The 21,880-nt window shown below is 36.1% G+C and overlaps 1 protein-coding gene across 2 annotated transcripts in view; it reads right to left on the reverse strand.

Moving 5' to 3' along the window:
- The window catches only part of SHC3 (SHC adaptor protein 3), a 50,495-nt gene that overhangs the window by 26,255 nt on the left and 2,360 nt on the right, over positions 1-21,880 (reverse strand). For both annotated transcript variants that reach the window (XM_042822955.1, XM_042822953.1), the window contains exon 2: positions 6,150-6,220. In XM_042822955.1, coding sequence (XP_042678889.1) covers positions 6,150-6,220 — 71 coding nt within the window. The remainder of the gene's footprint in view (positions 1-6,149; positions 6,221-21,880) is intronic.

Consider the following 21,880-nt stretch of genomic DNA (forward strand, 5'->3'; position numbering starts at 1 on the left):
AAAATCATTGAGGCAGAAAATAAAAATATTCTATTATGTCCCCAGTGCAGAATTATTGAGGAAAAACAATACTGTTCACCCAATAAAACTGAAATGGAAAGTTTTAGAATTATCATTTGTGGATTCCTTTTGCTAAACTTAGTTTATATTAGTTCTTAAACTAATGTACTAATCCCTATTGCTAGACAAACCAACCTATATCACTATCCATCCTCTGAAAACACAGTGGAAGCATCTTCCTTTCCAGTGTCTTCAGTCATTTTTCACTGACGCTTGTTGATAGCAAATTTCTGAAACAACAAATACGTTTGAAGGAAACACTTCATGAACCAAATTTTATTCATGTGGTTTAGCATTGAACAAACTCAGAAGCATGGATTTGCATTCTTACCCCTTCAAGAGATTGGGATATTGTCATAAATGAGTTAGATTTTCACTCTTACTGAAGATGGGGTCATGCCCCAGATATGTAGAGGAATCTCTTTCAAACCATTCAGCATTGCATAGCTGCAGAGAAGATAAGAGTATGGATTTCGGTTCAGTGCTAGTATGAAATACTTTGCACCCCTGTTCTACTTGTTATTGACACTGCATGCCATTTATTTACTATGCAATGTGTTTTGCACTGCAAAGACAGGCATGGTTTTCTGAAGTGTATGCAGTAATCCAATTGCATTTGCTTAGGTAGCTTACAGTAGGATAAAAAACACATGGCGTTGTAGCCCAGATATTGCTGTACAATAAACAGTGCATGCAACATTATTCTAATTCAATCCAGTGCACAACTACGCTCATGCACATAACAAGCAGTGAAGACTCATTACACTGTAACAGGTTTAACAATAAGCTTACAAATACTAGATGAATTGCAAACTCCTTACCTGATCTTTGCTTTCTAAAAAGCCTGAGGGAACAAATGCTGGGGTCACAAAAGCTCAAGAACACAGTGCACCTTTCTCTGTTGATGGTGACAGATTTCAGATGAATGACTTCTTGACCTGTTAGCTGAGCATTCTTGCCTCCTCCTCTTTTCTCCTCCTCTAGTTTTAAAATTAAATGCTTCTGTTCATCTTGTTCCTTAAGAAAGTCATCTTGACCTTACAAGTGTTACAAGAGTTGTCACCCGATTATTAATGATGCACCATGCAGATTCAGATGGCTTTTATTTTTCACTACGTTAAACTACTGGCCCTTGGCTTGCACTTCCATTAATTTGCTCAAAAGTACATTACATTCATTATAGAAAAGAACGAATGCAGTACAATTTGTTAGTACACTACTCAAGCATTCCCATAATTAAAGAATCTTAGAACTTCAAATATGCAATGAAAAAGGAAAAAATATTTTGTAAAATGTACTAAGCTGTTCATTTTTCACAAGATTCAAAGTTAGGATGACCAATATGTGAGCACGTGAGTACCTGGAGTGGCATGAGAGAAATAAGGCTGCATTCTTTGGCTCACTGCCCCCTCCCCACCCCCCCCACCTTCCAAAGAAACTCCCCCCCCCCCCTGCATTTCTCTTGTCTTCCATTTCTGCCACTCTTTGTTTCTCAGTCAGCTAATGCATTGCCCACTTATTCAGTTGTTTCTCCCTTCCGGTGGGCTTTACAGTACATGATAGCCATCTTCTCAGCTAGTTGTACCACTTCTAGTGCAACTGCTACTGTTCTTCCCAATTTCTTTCTTTCATTTACAACCCCTGTTTCTTTATACTCTCCAAGGCCCCCTCAATTAATTTATCCAGGTCCAGTATTTCAATTCCTTTAATCTGCGTATCATTGGGAGGAAATAAAGACGTTCTCACTCTGATTAGCAAAAGACCTTGGGAGGTGTAAATAAGTTTGGCAGACATGGAGGGAGAAAATCAAAAGATTGTAACTATTTATGTCAGACAGTACCTCTTGACATAATCACCAAACATCTAGCTTGTACACCTGGCATGGGTGTGAGCGGATGCTATAAAGGGCAAGCTGACCAGTGGCAAGCCCCACCAAACCTGAGGTGGCTGACAGAGGTGAGTGGCAAGGAACCGTGGGTCCATGTGTGACAAAGGAGCAGAAGGCAGATTGCCAAATGATGAAACACTCCATCAATTACATGTGGATCTCACTCTACATCCCAGCCAGAAACAAACATGGGAGACAACCTGCGCAGAAGGAGGTGAGCAACAACACTGAGCTGAATTTCACACAGGAATGGTTCCATGGTAAGCTGGGAGTAGGGAGTGGTGGGCGGCACCTTGCTGAGTGGCTCATGACAGAGTACTGCACTGAGATGGGGGTCCCTGTTGGCTCCTTCCTCATCAGGGAGCATGAGACATTTGTTGGGAACTACATTCTGTCCTTCTGGTGTAATGAAAGGGTGCAGCCTTGCTGCATCCACTGGAGGCAGTCATAGCCTGAACCAGCCTGAACCAATGTGTGAGCACACGAGTGCCTGAAGTGGCACGAGAGAGATAAGGCTGCATTCTTCAGCTTGCATCCTTTGGCTCCCCCTCTAGCTCCCGTTTTCTCAGCTGTTGCTCAATATCCCTCTCTATAGCGCCCATCATTGCCTTTGTTTGCTCTTCACCCCCTTACCTAGTTCATAATTAAGCGAGTGCTATTCTGAAACAATTCTAAAGAATGATTTTCCACAGCAAGGATAAAAATACCCTTTGACAGGCACCACCAAGTTTGTAAAAAATCTCATGATGATGATGAGTATGACAAGTGAAAGTGTTTGCTCACTGCTTTTGCACAAAGATAAATGTATATCTACAAGTTTAACATTTTAATTTACAAAAGATACGTGAAAATGTGGAAAAGAAAAACCAAGTCATAAGTTAGATACAATGGCACTAGATGTTATGGATTGGTAATAACTGTAATTCACCCCACGATTATGACAGGAAAAAGTCCTGATCAGACTGTTGATAGCTTGGCTTCAGTCCTGTTCCTGGTGTTGAAATTACGATTTATGATTTGTCAAAAATAGTCCATGCATTCATATTGACATGTATTCTCTCCTAATGTGTTAACTATAAAGGATGGAATTTTCAAAGACATGAATACATCTTTTCTCATTTTCTTTCTACAGAATATGAATGTCTAATCAACTAGTTCTGTGGAAATGGTAGCCAGATTTTAAGCAATTGCTAAATGTTCACCAATCATGCAAGTGCCACATGTCAAGCACTAATTCCCTTCATCACAGAGTTATCAGAAAGTGAGACTAATGGTTCCCAAAATAATGCCCAGTATTTACAGAAGGGCCAGTGACTACTCAACTCAATCACACAATGACTGAGCCAGTTTTGTTTTTTTTTTTTCCTATGAATTGGTGCTGCTTATCTTTCCTAGAGGATTGTTCCTGCTCTGAGCCAGCAGAAAGATAACTTGATATATAAAATATGATGTACAAAATAACCAAGAGAGAGGAAAAAAAAAAAAAGCTAATACAGAATTCTGAAAGATTGATGTCCTTTGCTGGAGCTCTACAATGCGGAGGAAGTGCAAAGACAAGAAAGCAAACAGGTGCAGGTAGATGCTTCACCTGAGAGTGAGTGTTTTGTATGTGTCAAGCACAATGCGCACCAGTTAGGAAAAGGTATATCCAGGTTTCCACACACACTAGATAACCTGGATTATCTTTTCTGAATGACTTTTACGCTGCTTGGCAAATACAGCATGATACCGGAAATTAGATTGGCCCAAAATGGATCACTTTCTTCTGTGATTGGTTTTGCAAAGTCTAGGAAAAAAACAGCATTATATTGAAAAGTTATGATACAAGCTTACATTTATAAAGTAGGTTTGAATTATTAAGTAGTGGGTCAGAAAAGAAACAGAGCTGCTAGGAAGTCTCTTTCTCCAGATACTGAAAAACGCACAGAGAATTTCACATCGCCCCTCACACAGAGGACCTTGTAGCGCAGCCGCAGGGAGCTGAGAACATGTGGAGCCCAGTGATGTTCTGCCACAAACAGCTGGATCACAAGTGCAGTCCTTGGCTGGCAGCAGGCCACAGGGAAGGGCCTACTGCTTTGACAAGAGCCAAGGGAATCATTCAGAGCAGTTCATGTAGACAGAGGTAAACTGAAACAATTATCACTCCCAAATAGACATAGCTTTCAGGTACTTCCACTTTATTTGTAATTGAAGGGTTGTACAGAGTTACAGGTGTCGCTTTGAGAGGGAACTGGTGCTTGTAATATGAGAATATCAGCTATAATAATTCAAAACATACCTTCAAGCCTATGTTATGCTTCTTAGTGCACATGAGCAAGCTAGCTCGCAAATGTGAGTTTTAGTAATTCCTTAGTAGCAATTAGTATTAACTAATTAAAAAAATAGGCTCGTACATGAAATGCTACAGGATGAATCCTGATCAGATTGTTTCCTGCAGGTACTTAAAACACGACATGAGGATTTCAGGAGCCAGAGGAATTAATGAAATGCAAGTTAAGGTGCTAGATTCTGATTCCAATTCGAACTAAAGATTCCAACTTCAGAATAAGTTTTAGTTGGGAATAGTATGATCAGAATGATGAATTAGAAAGTTCTTGTTATTTTATGAATCAAAAAATAGGAAACGCTTAAGCAAACCATGAAAACAGCTTCCTGCTTGAAAAAATATCCTGTGCACTACATGTGGTCAAGGGAAGATAAGCCAACAGTATATCCAGCATGTAGTCAAATATGCTATAACATAACAGAAAAAAAATGTGATTCAAAGTCTGTTTCACAATGAAAGCCAAAAAGCATTTTGTATTTAAAGAGTTGTAAGACACAATACTTTGTGCAAATGGCACTGGGTTCAGATCAACAGTACAATTAAGTTTATGCATAAGTATATGCTTAAGTATCAAAAGCAGAGTTGTGCCTATAAGCAAAATAATAAGAAAATTGGAATGCTGTTTCATTGGAGGCATAAAGTGTAAAGAGACTGAACAAAAAAAAAAAAAAAAAAAAAAGCTGAACTCCATCCTCAGTTATGAAATATAGAAAAATAACCTACCACAGTAAGTCATCTAAATTCCAAGTGGTCATCACAGATGTACCATAACATTGGAACTGTAAGTCTGCCTGGACATACAAGCATTTTAGAAGTTCACTGTTGCAAATAACACAGAAACGTACACTATGAATTTAAAACAACACAGTAAGAAAATTCTCAGATGACACCATTGTCTATATTGTCTGAAATTCAGAATTCAACTATTAATCTTTCCTTGTGTTTTTATGTTCCTCATCAAATCAGTGTCTTGACAAGTAAATGATAAATATTTTTAGGGACACACAGGGTCCTACCCAAAGCTGATATATGCAAGGGTAACTCAAAGGCAATGCATACAGATCACAAGAATGGCATCCAAGCCTGAAGTAAGTCATTATACTCATTCAATGACAGAAATACTTAGCTACCTATAGTATGACCATGCTTTATGAAAGACTATCAGCAGCTGTGACTATGGTCATTGAAATGTGATCCCAGTTGCTGGAAGATGGCAACACTACACTTCTCTGCATCAATGACCTCAGCTTTTCAAGTGAAAACATCTTCAAAACACTATTTGCTACTGCTCTCAAAATATATCTTAGAAATGAAGTGATTCATGGTCACTTCTTAAGACACTATACTACCTTTAAAACAATACCAGGATAGCTTTCAGAGAAGAATTGTAAAGAAAGTCTAATATGAGCTTGTTGTTTGCTACATGTTATCTGGAAAAGAACATGTCCATTCATTTCTTTTAGCTCCCTTGACTAATTTGGACAAATGCCTTGTAGACTTGTATACAGATTATAAACAAACATAGTTCTCATTCTTGGTAGCCTAAATGTCATGAAAGTACTAGCTAGCTAAGTGCCTTTTGGGGCAGCATAATTTGAAAAACAGACTAAAATTTTCTAAAGCAGTTTCTGGCACATAAAATTAAAAAATTAGAACAAAAAAGAGAAAGAGAAGGAATATATTCCTTAGACTCCACTGGAGCTCTATTAATACTAGGTGTGATGTTTGAGTTTTTGAAAGCAAAAAAAAAAGCAGATTTAAAGTATCCATAAAATATTTACTATATGTCTTGCCTTGCTATTTTCGTATCCCCTCCTCTCTGTGGAAACAATTCATACTTTATTTTAAATATATACTTGTATAAAGTCTTACCTTGTAATCTGTGTTCTAGTATTGAAGTCAAGAGATCTCATTGAACGCAAGACTTCTATACACCCCAAGTACTGCAAGGAAAAAGAAACAGTTGAAAACCATGTAAATATTCTCAATTTATAAGACAAAATACTCACTGAAAGGCATTGCACAATTTGTATTTTTACATTCCATGAATCCTATGTGTCAGGGAGATTTTTGTAATTATGCTCTTGTATAACACAGATTTATTCCATAAACACTTAATTTCATTTAAGTCTCAAGATTCAACATCTCTCTGTAAGTTTAATCTAATGCCATTACTATATGTTGTTCATAATGTGCTGATTTTTAGCTTTTCACTTTCCATGTTTTATTTTACATACAAAGCTATTCAAATTAAAAATTACATAAAAAGGAAGTGCAGAAAAACAACTTCAACTACTGTTAGTGGGGGAAAACGAGAAAAAAAAATTGTGGCAGGGAATTGAAAACAGCATCAGCAATCCAAAGATTCCTCAATGATTACCTCAGGGACAGGTGGGATTTTCCGTAGTGTTTTAATGGTAACAGTATAAAGATACAGGAAAATCTTAAGAAAATACGTTAGTAACAAATGCAGGGAGACAGTTTCAACAGAATTATTCTAGAGAGGAAAGATATGAAGGCTGGCTAATATTTAGGAAAAGACCAGACATTTCTGCCTGGCATCTCTTTGAAAAACAGGGATAAGTTGGAAAATATGTTCAAATGTAACAGTAACTGTCATAGGAGTGAGACAACCTCAGATGAATTCTGAACTTACTTCAAAAAGCAGGGATAATTTGCACATGATAAAGCCTACAGCTACAGCTGCAGATCTCAACAGGTATTTAGTAGAATGGCTTTGTACAAACCAGCTTATAATAGGCATATCCAGTGGCAGCATCACTGCATGTACTGCATGCACTCAGCCATTCACCTGGCTTTTGAAAGTTATGGGAAGCTGGGATGAGTTTTTAGATAATTCACTTGATAACACTATTCTAGCATAATACCGATTTGCAGTGTAATCAAACCTATTTAGACACAAAACTGGTGCAAAAACCAAGGGAGGTCAGCATTTTGTGTCTATTTAGGACTTTTTCATTCTACTGAAAAAAAAAAAGATTTTATTTCATTACTAGGATCTTCAGCAGTGCTTTTTCTACAGAAACATATATGTTACAAAATGTTTACAAGCTGAGGAAATTACTTTTTTGTTTTCAGATGTCAATTACTATTTATTAAATGTTATGAAGTTGTTACAACACTAAATAAAACAAACTAGAATATCAAATGACTCATATTCATTAAATTGCTCAAATTTGGATTACAATTGCCTGAAGTTTCTGGGAAGGCTTATTTCAAGATCATTTTATTATTATTATTACTATTCTGCAATATTATCTTAAATTTTCAAAAAGTTTGTAAAATCCTTGTGGAAAATATCATCTTGATAGAGATCTGGCACCTGGAGCTTTCAAAATAAGGGTCATGTCCTCAGGCTTTTTAGACTATTACCAATCCTGAAACAGTGAAAAAAAGGTAACCTCCTGTATCTCATTGCAAGTAGCTTCTTTTTTTAAGTAAATTTCTCCCTAAGCACTTAAAGCATCCAAAAAGATTGTCATGTTCTGATGAGAGAAGTTAAGCTATTAATTCTATTTTTAAGTATCTCAGAGGATGATTTGATTTTCTTGAAGTTCATTATCCATCAGCTGAAGTAAGTTAAGCCAACATACAGACATTAATCATTTTGGTTTAGTTCTGTGATTCTTTTAAAGATAAATATTCCCAAATATTTATTCCATACAGCACTTTTTTTTTTTAATTTAAGTATGTTGAAAACTGGTAAAACTATTGAAAGGCATTCCAATGACTGTTCCTTACTGAAATATTTGTTTTTTTCAACATATCCACTTAGGCCGCTTGATACCAAAAGACTCTTGAATTGCACTTGTTCCTTTACATGTTTGTATTTGCCACAAGTTTTTTTAAAGCTCAGAAATTGCAGAAATGTTGAGGACTAAGTCAAACACTTTAGAAGTAAATGCTGAAAGGTAGTTTCACAAGTACATGCAGGCGTGCAAATAAATATACAAACACATATTCACACACGTATTGAAATAAACACACAAGCAATTAGACAAATATCCATAAACAGAAGGCGTGCAGTTAGACTCCTTTTGAGTCATACTACCTGGTCTGCATTAGCGAAAGGAGAGACAAAACTAGACTGAAGAAAAGTCAAATGGAAAAATTATCTTGTACTTGCTTTATGTATAGCATGGAGACAGTTGAACACAACATAGTAAGGCTTGCAATTTTCCTGACTGATCAAGGCAAAGATGGCAATTGATTTTCTTAGATAAAAGATGTGAACACTTAATCACCATGGCATGTTTTCAAGTAATGAAATTACTAAAAAAACTGACATTCAAAAGGCCCAAAGGCCAACTACAGGGACATATAACTCACCTACTGCTATGCTTCAATTATTCCCAAAGACCAATACTGTTCTCTAAAAATATCCATTTGAAGTACATCCTGACAAGGATCCACAGAAAGGAGACATACAACCAAGATAGCAAGTAAATAAATTATTCATTTATTTCAACAAATACATATCCTGTTTAAAAAGAAATGCTATCTTTTGTTTTAGGCATTCCACAAAACATTTAAAATATAGTTATAAAGCAGTCTACTTGTAAGAAAGCTCCTATTCACCCAACACTTAGTGCACATTCTAACCAATTGGTTACTGTGCATCAAGATAGCATCCCACTAGCATCCTCTCTCTCATGCTCAATAAATAAATACACCAAATGCAGCTCACCTTAAAGTAGGAAAATTTGGGAGCACCAAGCTCTCTCAGATAATGTTCTGCTTTCTGTCTAGTTTCTCATATTTGAATGAGAATATTCCAGCTTGTATACCTTCACTGAGTGGTACTGCACCCTAAGGTGACATCTTTCAGAGGAATGCATGCCACCCCATTCAGAGGTTTTAGAATCATAACATTCTGCATTCTAACCAGTGCCTTGCAGGACACTGATTTAAATCCAATAGCATGGTATCACATTCTACTGGAATCATGTCTTCTACTGCAGAGTTTCAGACATCTTGGTTAGTCATCATTTTTTCAGGTAAGCATAACACATTCCAGGTTTTTAGTTTATCCCACAGGCAAAGGTTTTTTCCAAATTCCCTGAAGTTTCTCTATCTTCTCTATGACTCACTCAGAAAATTCTTGCTTAACAACTAAAATTTTTTACAGTACTCAGGGCAAGAAAGGGTACAGAGTTTTTCACCATGTGTCAGAAACAGACAGTTCAACAAATGAGGGTTGAGTGTGTTCATGTGTGTGCAACGAAGAGGAAAGGCAAAAGAGGGAAGTCACCATCAGAGTTATCTTTTTCCCTAGAACATAAAATCTTGCTCAGTTTTTCATAATGAGCTCATTCAAAACACCAATTTACTAGAAGAAATCTTTCACTTTTTTGTCAGAAGCTAGTAATAGCAACAGCAATAAACATTTTTATAAAAATATGGCAACACTTAGGCACATATAGCACTGCAGTAGTCCAGCCTGGGAACAACAAATGTTTGAATGGCAGGTGTATAGGTGCCACTGTCTAGCAGATTAGTATCTGCCCGAAGGATGGGTAGCATTAAGATAAACCTATCATGAACTCTCAGACAAAATAAGGAAACCTGATCCCTGAACCTAAACTGTCAGAATATCATTAGTTCACCAAAGCTGCATACTTATTCACAGCAAATTAAAAGTGGTTTCAAATCTGTGTTTCCAGCCACCTGCTATAAATATGAGCGGCTCACAGCGCTGCAGATTGCATCTGCAACACACATAGCCTTGTGCAAGTTATATAAAGGATAACAAGGTTATGTCAGCAAACAGACACACACTTGGCAGTCGGCCGTAAATTAACTAGTACCTTCAAACACTAGAGTATCTGAAATCTGTTCAAGCATTGCACAAATGCTGATAATAGGCTAGGGACCCAATGAAAAACAGAGGTGATTCTGCATGGTGTATACAGACCTAATTTTTGAAAATAGAAAGCTCTGAAACATTTTGTAAGGTACTCTGTAATAAGTTGGACAATTTGTCACCCTCAGGCTCAGACTATACATTTACTTGTGAAGTATACAAAAAAGAACACTTTTTTACTTGCCACATCTATTTCTCATGTGTATTTAGAGTAATATCCTGACATTTTCATGTTTTGGTTTTTTTTTACTTGTTAGGTGAAGTAATAAAAAAAAAAGATAATTTACCAGTTAAGAGCTGACTGTTGCTAAATAAGCCCAGCTGATGGCTCCTTATTTCAAAAGGAGAGCTTTTATGTCAATTTCAGACTATTTTGCTTCGACTGCAACATACATTTATTTCTTCATCAAAACAACCAATTGTCGGTATTTCAGACACTGTCAATAACAGCCTAATATGTTTGGGAAAAGGACACTATGAGTTCCAAAATGTTCTACAAGATTTACAACTTACAAGCTTGCCTTCCTTCCTAAGCCCTATCAAGACTGAAATCTAGATGCACACTAACAAGCACTCTAACTAACTAACACTAACTAATACAAAAATACTGACAGTTTCAAGTTAATAAACTTCTCCACACATAACTGAAAATTCAGTCATAGATTTGTATTGTAAAAACTCATATTGATGCAAGAAAAGAAGAAAATCAAGCAAAACCAAAAGCAATCCAGGTCCTAGATAGAGAGTTCAGAGTTAACCACTTTCAAAGTAATTTTTGTCTTTGGCAAAATAATAAGGAGGAATCAACTTGAATCCTTTTGACATCACTTTTTAACACGTTCCTAGCTTAACTGAATTTATAATACCCACTTACTAAATTACTGAAAAGGAAAAGAAAAAAAGGAATTGTAATCAAAAGGTCTTTCCATTAATACAAAAATGCTAAGTAAAAAATTAATAAGATATGCAAAATATTTCATAATCTTCTAAAATTTTGCTTCAACATAACATTTACTGCCTTGAATACCTTACTGATTGGAGTAAGGCACTTCAAATTGTTTGCACGAAGAGAGGATAGTTTATCATAATATACATTTGCTCCTCCACTTCATAAGGACATTGTACCTTAGTTGCATGTATACCAAACTACATAGAAGAAAATCTACTAATTCTGTGAAGACAGTGGAATCTTAAAAGAAAACCCATAAAATAATCCCCCTTCTAGGCTGTTGCTTATCTTCTGAATGCTACATTTTACTCATGCACAGAGGCAGCAGGAGTCATTGTCTGACAGCATCTGTCTGAAGGTACATGGGAGTAAAATGGTCCTTGCAATTTTTTTTAAGGCAAAACGGGTAGAATCCTACCTAGCATTTGAATTACATAGTTGCATGCAACATACATGTTATGTTACCTGTAACAAAGCGGCACATGACAGGAGAACATATCCTACCACATCTGCAGGAAGAAAGTTAATTGCTCAGCATTTTTTGAAGACAAATCTATCCAATTCAGGCTGTCTATTTAAGGACCCTTTGTACCCTTTGACTTGACATAGTGTTCACACCTCTGTGTCAGGCTAGCACATTGGAAAGGAGGTACTGAAGATCTGGAAGCATGGTTCTAGGCCCGGATAGCTAACATTGATAGGCATTTATAGTTCTTATGTATATTTGAATAAAATTTTGTTTCTAATATAATGATATATGGCACACTTATATTGCAGCTTAAAAAGCATAAATCTCTGCCCATTTAACAGAAAGAGCCATTCAAACCAGGTAAACAGTTCCTTTAGTTAGGTTAAGGGTGGGGGTAGCCTTTATTCCATTGAACAAAAGGATCACTTTAGAAGGAGGGTTGTTGTGAAGATATCTCCACATAGACAGGCTGAAGCTGTGCCATACATTTCAGCACTACTGGCTGAAGCTGTGCCATACGTTTCAGCACCACCGCAGACAAAAGTTAGAATAAGAGCTGGCATAATAATTGTGAGTACTGAAAACCATGGAAAGCTCTTAAGGCTAAATTTACGCTTGAAAACTTTCAAATACAGTGTTACTGCATTCATACTGAAAAAGACTACATATATAGGGACTTCATCCACATGATACTAGGAGCTCAGCAGCTGGGCTGGAGCCTTGGTCCCTGCAGGATCTGGATCTGGTCAGCTATTACACTGAAGCATCAGATCTACTCTGAAACTAAACCAGAACACAGTATCATAAGGAAGTTTTCCTCTATAACAGCTGAAAGCCAGCATTTTCTGTAGAAGATCTGTACTCTCAATATGCAATAACCACTTTATTTAAAAACAAACAAACAAACAAACAAACTTTAGTGTCTGCTAAGAGGGTGTTTGCCAAAACTCAGGCAAAAATCTTCTTGTAAGTGAAGAGTAGGTGTGCACTGTCCTGCCACTGCCTTGCCCCAGTTCCAGCACCATGGATGTCTGCAGACACCCCTTTTCTGCAGTTGTTGCTGATAAAGCAAGGTTCCTCCTGGGAATGGAGCTGCTTTTCGCAAACATGAGCTACCATCTTCTGAAGAGACAGCAGAGCAGTGAGAAGAAGGGCTTAGCATGTACATAGCCATTCAGAGTTATGTCAGAGTATCTAGATATTTTAAGCAGAAGGGTGGAATAGAAGATTAGTTCTGTGATATTTCTAACATAGGGTGAGTTACAATATTAGAAAAAGCTGTGGGCAGAAGTAAAACTGGATATTTAGAGAAAAATAAATTTGTATGAGCAGCAGATACAGAGCCTTCAAGTCAGCTGTTAGAGATTTTCAGTTTCTCTAGAAGTTTGGGATATGAATATTCGTCTATAAGTCCTCTGTTTAGCTATCAATTAACATTTATTAAAATCTTACCTAGAACTAGTGTTACACTGTACGTGCACATCATAAAGTAGCATAAATTAATCTCATAGTCTGTTATTTGAAATTTCATCAATCTTTTGTGTAAGAAGATACACTTGTAGTGACACGTTTCAGATATTTCTATACATATAGCCATTTTCTGAACTACCAAACTAATCCTCTCCTGCAATTATCTCCAAAATGTAATGACTGCACTGAGCCTTAGGATGACCTCAGAGATGTACTGAGGCACATGTGCAGCTAGTGGGGGCTGAGGTCCATGCACTTCTGTGAAGCCATGTCACACCTAGTGTGATTTTCCTCCTATCCCCTATGGCAAGGTTCATCTTCAGAGCTGCCTCTGAGGGTACCTGATGCCTGTCATTCACCAGCAGATGTTGAGGGAAATGATCCGCATCACTGCCCTGTGCTTCCCAAGTATCCGCATAATGTTGCCCTGCTTCCTACAGAACTCAGCAGTGTTGTAGAAATGAAACATGGGCAGCATAATGAAGGAAATGAATGAGGGAAAGGCCCTAAATGACATTGTCAGAATCTAACACTAAAAACGTGTCATAAACATATGCTGCCATGAGAAATAGAGAAACATTTTTCTAATTATCATAGCTGCAAAACACTTTCATAAGAGACTGCAGGGAAATAAGACTTTCTACATATATCTGTGGCTTGATATATTTTGATTCACTGCCACCAAACAGTAACACTTCGTTTGGCATCTAGAATACAAAATAATATAAAGAAAGGTCATATTTTAAAAATTTCACTGCATGACAGTAAGTCACTGTATTTTTCCTAGATGCCTAGCTTTAATCATGTAAATCCCTTTACAAAGAGTTTCTTGAAGATTTTCATAAAGGCATTCAGCCACATAAGTAAGGGGAGACGGACTTCCAGCAGGATTCTGAGATCAACAACAGAATGATGTGCTTCACACTTAATCAATACAGAGACACTGTGAAACTTCATCTAAATAAATTCTTAAGTCTGATCCACTGCTAGAAGTACCAGCTTCTAAACAAAAGCAGGCAACTTGTTTTTCCTGTTTTTCATATTTTTGCTTAAATGTTATATAAAGAATCAATCCATCTTAACATATTAAAAAATGCTTTTAATTTATATATGAGTGCATATATATATATGCACATACAAACCCTATATATTGACTACATGTTTGCAGAAATGTACAGTACCACTGTTCTTAAGAATATTTACCAAGTACCATTAAGTCTGAAAAAATTTTTTTTTTCTTCTTTCTGAAAAACAGTTTATAGATAAATGCCATTTTAATATTTTGTGGGCAGCTGATAAATATACTAACTTTTGGCATATTAGCTGTATATATCTATATGTATATATCTATGCACTTGAATATTTTTGTGTAAGAAGTATTTGCCAACACTGAAAAAGACAGAAATTTGTTATCCTTTTCCTCCCACAGAGATTAAAAAATAATAATCTGTTAAGGCCCTCTTTATTACCTGGGGGTTCACATAAACACTGAGGCCTTAAAGAAAATATGAACATTTTGAATGTCTCCAATTCTTTTTGAAAGTGAGTCAGAGAGAGAGCAACATTTGACAAAGAAATGGCACTTCTGTGCCACTGTTATCAGGGCAGAAGGACAGAAGGTAGAACAGTACTGAGCAATTGATTCTACATTTGTTAACATAATTCCCAATGCATGACTAAGATTTTATGTGATTAAAAATTATCACTTGCTGAGGGAAATGTTGTCTGAAGTTAAGCTGTGCATCAATGTACAATATTTTCTCCATGCTTCCAAGTGTAGTTTTCTTCTGTTGCTAAAATATATTTTCCCTTGATTTTAAGAAAATAAACTTTTTCTACTGATTTTTTTCTACTATTCCTGTATCAGACTTGTAGATATGAGTAGCCCTAGAAATCGTCACGCAACATTTTATCAATAATTTAAAAAAAAACAAAAACAAAAGGATATCTCCTAAATCTCTGTGCAAAAAAAAGAAAATCAATGCCAATCTGGATACATATTAATAGTGGTTTACATTTGTCCCCTGTGAAAACATTCTGTCAGCATCTCACACACAAGTCATAGGATAATGATTCAGAACTCCATTAAAAAAAGGCTAAGGATTCAGCTAGGGAAAGGAAAATATATTTTATCTTATCTTGAAATGCAATTTTTTAAGTCAACTCTAAAGTCTCATTTCTTGCTAGTAAGAAGAAAAATAGCACAGGGAAGCACATTTTCCATCTGTTGACTTTCTAATTTCCATCTCAAACAGTACTCAAAACAACCATCTTCAAAAAAAAGACCTTTTTCTCATTTCTTACTTGTAGTATAGAGAAAGAAGACTGCCAACATCTTGCTCAAAAATACTCATACAATGCAGATGCTAAATGGAACGGACTTTCACAAGATTCCACATTAAAAATATCAGTACTTTTATATGCACAATATTTCTTTTTGTTCGTATTTTGCAAACTTATATTTTGCATGCAAAGACTTGGTAATGTTAGAATAAGAAATTCATACATTAGGCACCTACCATTTTATATGTAAACATGTTTTGCATACTGCCAATTTTTTTTTTTTTTTAATACATTGCAGGTTCTAGTGAAAAAAGAAGTTGCATGTAGTTTAGTTCTGTATTGTTCAGATATAACTTTCACGGCATATAATAGAGGATGAGTGCAATTGCTGCAGTGTGACGTTAACCAAAGTGAATGCCTGTAATATGCACAACAGTGTCACAAATGAAATGCTTCATTTCCTCAGGTACATGCCGAAAATGGGTGAACACTTTCCAGACAGTTTACTTGCTACCTTGAATATTCACTAAGATGTCTTTCCTTCTAAATCTCCATGCAGATTAGCTCTAGCAGCTTATACTCTGCACCAAATTTCATCTAATGCAAATGTACAAAACTTCTGCAGCCAAAACATGCTTCAAAACCTGAAAATCAGAATTAGAAGTTTAAAATCATAAATATGGAGACTGTAGATATATCCAGTTTTTTGAAGAACATCAGCTTAGACATGAAGTAGGACTGCTTGATGAATCTACTTATTACAGCAAAGATCCAGAAGACGGGTGCATTTCCTCTAAACTGGGTATAAACCTGAGATAAGATTCTGAAACACTGCTATGTTTTCAAAATTGTATATTGTAATTGTATTCAAATATACAATTTGAAGGTGTGATTCCAGAAGTATTCTGCCAATGTTAAAACCCACAATTCAAAATAGAGAGAGAGAGAGTCCTTTCTTATATAAATGCTACAGGTTTTCATCACAGGAGTTAATATACATTTTTACTGAATCTTGGTCAATATTCAGCTTTCTTGCATTTAATTTCTTGTGTTTCTTGAAGGAGTGCCCAAAATACGGCCCAGCATGCACAACAGAAAAGGGAAGGTTAGAAGCATCACGGACCAGATGTAAAGGACTATAAATCTCTATAGGCAGCAGGGAGGCCTGGAAAGCCAGTGGGTAGGAGCAGAGCAAAGCAGGGGCTGGAAGCCACCAGTCTTGCAAGGACACACTCCCACAGTCCCTCTGCTGCACAGAGCAGCCCTGCTCCTTCACAGGAGGATATATCCTGAAAGAGAGAGTTGATGGGACGATTCTGTTCACTTACTGGTCTCTGCTTATTTCATGACTATAAAATTAATTTACAAAAATTTGAAAATGAGTAAAAGCTATATCTTTCAACAATTGGCATTTGAATGTTTTGTTCTAGAGTAGGGTTGCTGTAACAAATGAATGGCAATAAATGGTAAAATCCACAAGTAATTTATACTACATTCCTAAAAGAATTTTAAACAGCCTTAACCTTGTCTTATCTTGAAAAGTCTGTTGCATCAAAGTCTACAGGCTGAGCTATTCTTCACAAGCTTGATCCATCATAAAAACATCCATACAGAGCACCAACTCTGAGCATCTGAAATATGTATCTAAATTTTCTTTGAAACATTTTTAATTATGTGTGTGATAGGAAATCCTTTCTTTCTTCCAGCTGTGTCAGGCACTATGTGCCAGGTGATCTTTTCTGACAATGATTACAAGTGTCACAGTGTCACAGCAGACAGACCACAGTGATTCAAAGGCAAGGTCTGCATTCCTGGGCAAAGATGTATCTCTGTCCATCCAAAATTTTTACTACAATTTCTGCCATAAATCTGCTCCATTTGCAAATTAAAAGAGCATTTGCCTACTCTTCTTGCTCAGCTGGCGATTTGGTAGCCTGGAAATCAGACTACCAGGGGTAGTTTTTTCTTGCACCTGTGCTTGGCACTTGGAAATGAAGGATAGATCCCATACTGCATGGCAATGGTAGCATTTCCAAAACGTTTAATTTCTAGGAAAATTAAGGATACTTTTTCAATGCCCTGTGAATTACAGAAGAAACTTGTTTACGAGCAAAGAGACAGCTCTATTTCCAGTAATTTCTTCACCAGAATCACACTGTGTCAAATGCCATTCAGGATGTTGGTGCCAGCCTGTTCTCATATCATTTCAGTGCTAACAAGAGCTAAACATAGGAATAAAGGACAGTTAGTACCACAGCAACTCCAGAAAGACATAAATGGTGCTGAGCAATCCCCTGGACACCATATCTTCCTTTCAGTCTTGTCCCTGTTCTTTCTCGTATTCGGCAACTAATTCCAGGATCAGTTTCTGAGATTTTTTTAAATTTATTTATTTAAAATGGCTGTGCCAGTAAATATAGTATGATGGTGCTTTGGGAAAAGAGGCCCAGGAAGCTTTTTCTATCTGCCTCATGTTATTTTCTTTTTGTCTCCCAGCAACTTGTTTATCTTTACTTTAAAAAAAAACATTTTTTTTTTGCTTGCTACCCTTCTCTAGTTTTTATTGTCTTCTTTTCTACCCGTGTTTTAAAACTTTCAGCTGCAACTTGGCTCGTCTGAGTCAATCTTTTCAGGCCCTAAGGAAAACTTATTTGAAAAAAATTTATGGAATAAATATCACTTGTTAAGCAAACATGCTAGATTAGCCTTATGAAACTGTCTCCATCCTTCTCCAAAAACACATGACACCTGTGATGTGGCTGCATCCTTGTTGCCATTGCAATGGCCAGGTTCTGCCCCAGTGCGTTTCAGTACAGACAGGAACAGTGCTGCAGTGAAAGCTGTTATAAGTGCACAGAGTCACATAAACCAGGAGTACATCAGGACAGTCCAGAAACACATGCAAGCAATTACTTTTTCTTCTATGACTATGGAATTTGTTTCATTGTCTCCTTTGCTTGCTTCACCCTGCCTGAGCATCTGCTGCCAGGAACGCTGCTTGTCTGGGGCTGTCCCAAGGCAGATCTACACTTTTCCCATTGCAAACATGAAGAAAATCTAATACTAATACCTTGTGTACTCACTTGAACTTCCTACAATAATTGAAGCCAATCTGGAGCTGGTGTGCTAATAGAAATGTAGCTGGTGTGCTAATGGAAATGTAGCTGGTGTGCTAATGGAAACATTTCTTGATAGGTTACAAGGCTGGGGGACAAAGGAGTGCCCAGTAGGCAGGATAAGTGCCTCACTACTGGCTGAAAAGAAAGATGTGGATTTTCCCTGAAGGTTCTGATTCATCCATGTGTTTTCTTTACAGAGGAAGATATTTAAATTGGACACATGGTACTCTTAAAATAACCATTATTTGAAGATACGAAAATTACAATCCAACTTCTAAGGGAAAACAAAGAAAGAATTCTGTCTGTAGTTTTGCCTCCTAAAAGGATTAGGTAAATTTATATGTGGACTTTAAAACAGTATCAGTTTCATTTTAAAAAAGGATGTCATTCTCACTTAAACTATTGAAATCAAGATGAACAGTGGCCAAACTCTGTCCCTTACAAAACAACCTTAGCTGCACAAATTATACTATTTTGCAAATACCCCAGCTATTCTGCAGACCAGATATTTGCTTTCAGTGTTGGTTCTTTCACTACTGAAATCACCAGGTGCTTTTCTTTATCTGAAAGGTGTGTAAAAGTAAAGAAATAATACTTGATTTATGTCGTTAGAGTAATATTGACTGTATGATTTCTGTTTGTAGGATTTGATTTAACTTCTGTGGGAAAGTCTCTTTTCAAATCAGTTCACGCTACAACAAACCCAGATGTGGGAAGCTGTCCAGAATGGGATTCTGAACCGAATAATAGGCGTATTTTTCATAGTTCAAACAACAGCAAAGCAAATTTGAAGGACACTAACTGATTGCAAAATAATATAATATGTTGGCAGGAATCAACTGCTAAAACCAGTACTGTCTTTATCACATTTTTCCTCTTTCACTCCTTAAAAAATTCATGCATGCAGCATTAACAGCCAAGATGACAAGCCAGTCTTATAAGTCTTTGAGCTCTGGCTCTTTGGGTACCTACATAGAGGAGAGCAGAATCTCAAATAAAGGGTCTTTTTTCAGCGCTATTATCACAATTTGCCTGAAATATAAAATCCACATCTTAAGCATGTAAACTGTTTGGGACTATTTTCCTTGTTATTAGAATCACATGCACAAAATCCTACCAACTAGGTTTTTACTCAGGGCATAAAATATCAGTGATAAACTACTAATACAACTGCAACTTGACTGATAGAAGCAGAATTCAAAAATAAAAAAATTGAAACAAAACGAAAAAAAAACATTAATTTTTTCATAAGACAGAATGATAAAACTAGCATCAATTAGAAAGGAAACTAAAAATCCTTGCTGTAACATTAACGTTCTTAAAAAATGAATAAAAAGGTAAAATGAAAATTGTAAATTTGGTTATAATTTTGACTTTATGTCTATTTAAAAGAGTAAGAGGAAACAATAAACCCTCTTCAATCTTTTTCTTATGGTACATGAAGTACCTTTCAAACAGGAAAATGGAGACTACCATGACAAAACCATGAAATATGGTATTTTACTGCTGCTGTAGGCCAGCAGCAAATCCAATTTTTGTTAGAAAAGATGGAAAAAAATGGCACATATGTCACAGTTTCTGCCATGTTAGCTCCATGTAAGATTATACTTTGCAGACTGGCTTAGCCATTAAAGAAGAAAGTGATGTTGTAATCTTGGTACCTACTCGCAGAGGACTGCTGAAATTATATTAGCCCTGCACATATGCTGAAGGGAATACTACAATGAAGTAGAAAAAGATGCAATAGATTCATATAGCTCAGTAATTCACTTCATCCTTAAGCACATACTTTCAGCATAAGGAAGTAGTTATTTCAGTGAGAATATTCTTTTAGGAATGTTCACCCATCCCAAGACACATAAATGTTAAAATATTATAGAAATAATAATGTTAAAGAATAATACTTAGCCATTAACTCTAGCTACTTTGTCTTAATAAACTAATTTGCTTTTCACTGAAATATTATTTGCAAGGTTTGTGTAGCTTCTTTAAGATGAAGTCCTTTCTCCTTCCTATTAGATACCACCTTTGTAACTCCTTTTTTTCAATATAAGATCTACCCAAGCATTTTCTATGACACTCTCTTGTTTTCAAGGCTCTTTCAGAAATATTAAATATATAATTTTAACATTATATTTCAGTGTTTTGGCTCTACATAGTTTTGAACTGCTGAAAAATGGAATTTTAAACTCAGCACAGTTTTATTGCAATGCCCATCCACAAGTTATCTAAAGTCAGATGTATATTTGCCTCTTATCATGGTTGTTGATTATACTCCTAGTTCAATCAACTAAAATCTGGAAAATCTCTGCCATTACTCAGTTAAATGCATCAGTAGATATTTGTCACTGGAAATAAATAGATTTCAACTGTTGTTACATTTCAGAAGTTAGCACTTTTTAATTTTATGTATTTGACTCTCTGACAACATGAACATTTAAAATCACTGTCAGTCTCCCTATGGGAAAAACAATAAGCTTATCAATTAGTTTCATCATTGCAAACTATTTTTTTTTCCATTAATTCATTATTTGTTAAACTGTTGAATGGTATTTTTAAGTACCAGTACCTTACCACTTTATGTCCCTGGTTTTGGCTATGGACAAAATCTGATTTGTTACACAAACGCTTGCTTTTTCTGTGAAGAAATTTTCTAGTGAAAGTAATGTACAAAAATTCAATGCAAAATCCATGGGAAGAAAAAAAAAATAAATAGAGAATGTGCCAGTAGTCCAATGGCAGAAAACAATTCCATTGCAGCAGACCATGTAAATCAGAACACAGTTCCTGTTTACCATAACTTTACACTCCTTTTCAAGAATTACCATTACACTGCACATTTACAAAATGGCTAAGGAAAAACAGGAATGAGCACTGCTAGAAAATGATTGGAGAAAACAGAAAAAGGCTCTCCAGAAGAGTTGGAGAACAGAAACATATCAAAAGAGTGTCATGAAAGTGTTACATTTGTCATACACTGCACGTAGTAATTTATTTCTCTTACTTCAAGAGATTCCAATATGATTTACCTACCTGCCCAGCACTGATTATTTACCCTGTCCCAGAGATTATTTTCACTGAATATGGAAAATGCAATCCAGTGCACATTTGCACAAAAAATGCTGGTTAACAACAAATCTAATTTTTGTCTTACTTAACTAATTGCATATGGCTTTTGCTTCTGCAAAGCATAAAACAATAATTAAACACAGTGCCTGTCTCCCAAATAGTCAATACAGCCTTGAGGTATCCAAGGAATGCTTCCCTTCAGTGTACATTATCTATCTATTGATTTGATAGTCTGAATGCATAAAAGCCTTGGGAAATGACAGTGTTTAATGATGCAGGAACTGCACTTCTTATCTACATGAATGCTGCAGTTGCTGAGAAAAATTCTGAGATACTTAATGAACAGACAAATTATAGCTA

This window comes from Centrocercus urophasianus, unplaced genomic scaffold (genome assembly GCF_019232065.1).
Source record: "Centrocercus urophasianus isolate 14NV4802_14NV808 unplaced genomic scaffold, USGS_Curo_1.0 seq_21, whole genome shotgun sequence".
Lineage (NCBI taxonomy): Eukaryota > Metazoa > Chordata > Aves > Galliformes > Phasianidae > Centrocercus > Centrocercus urophasianus.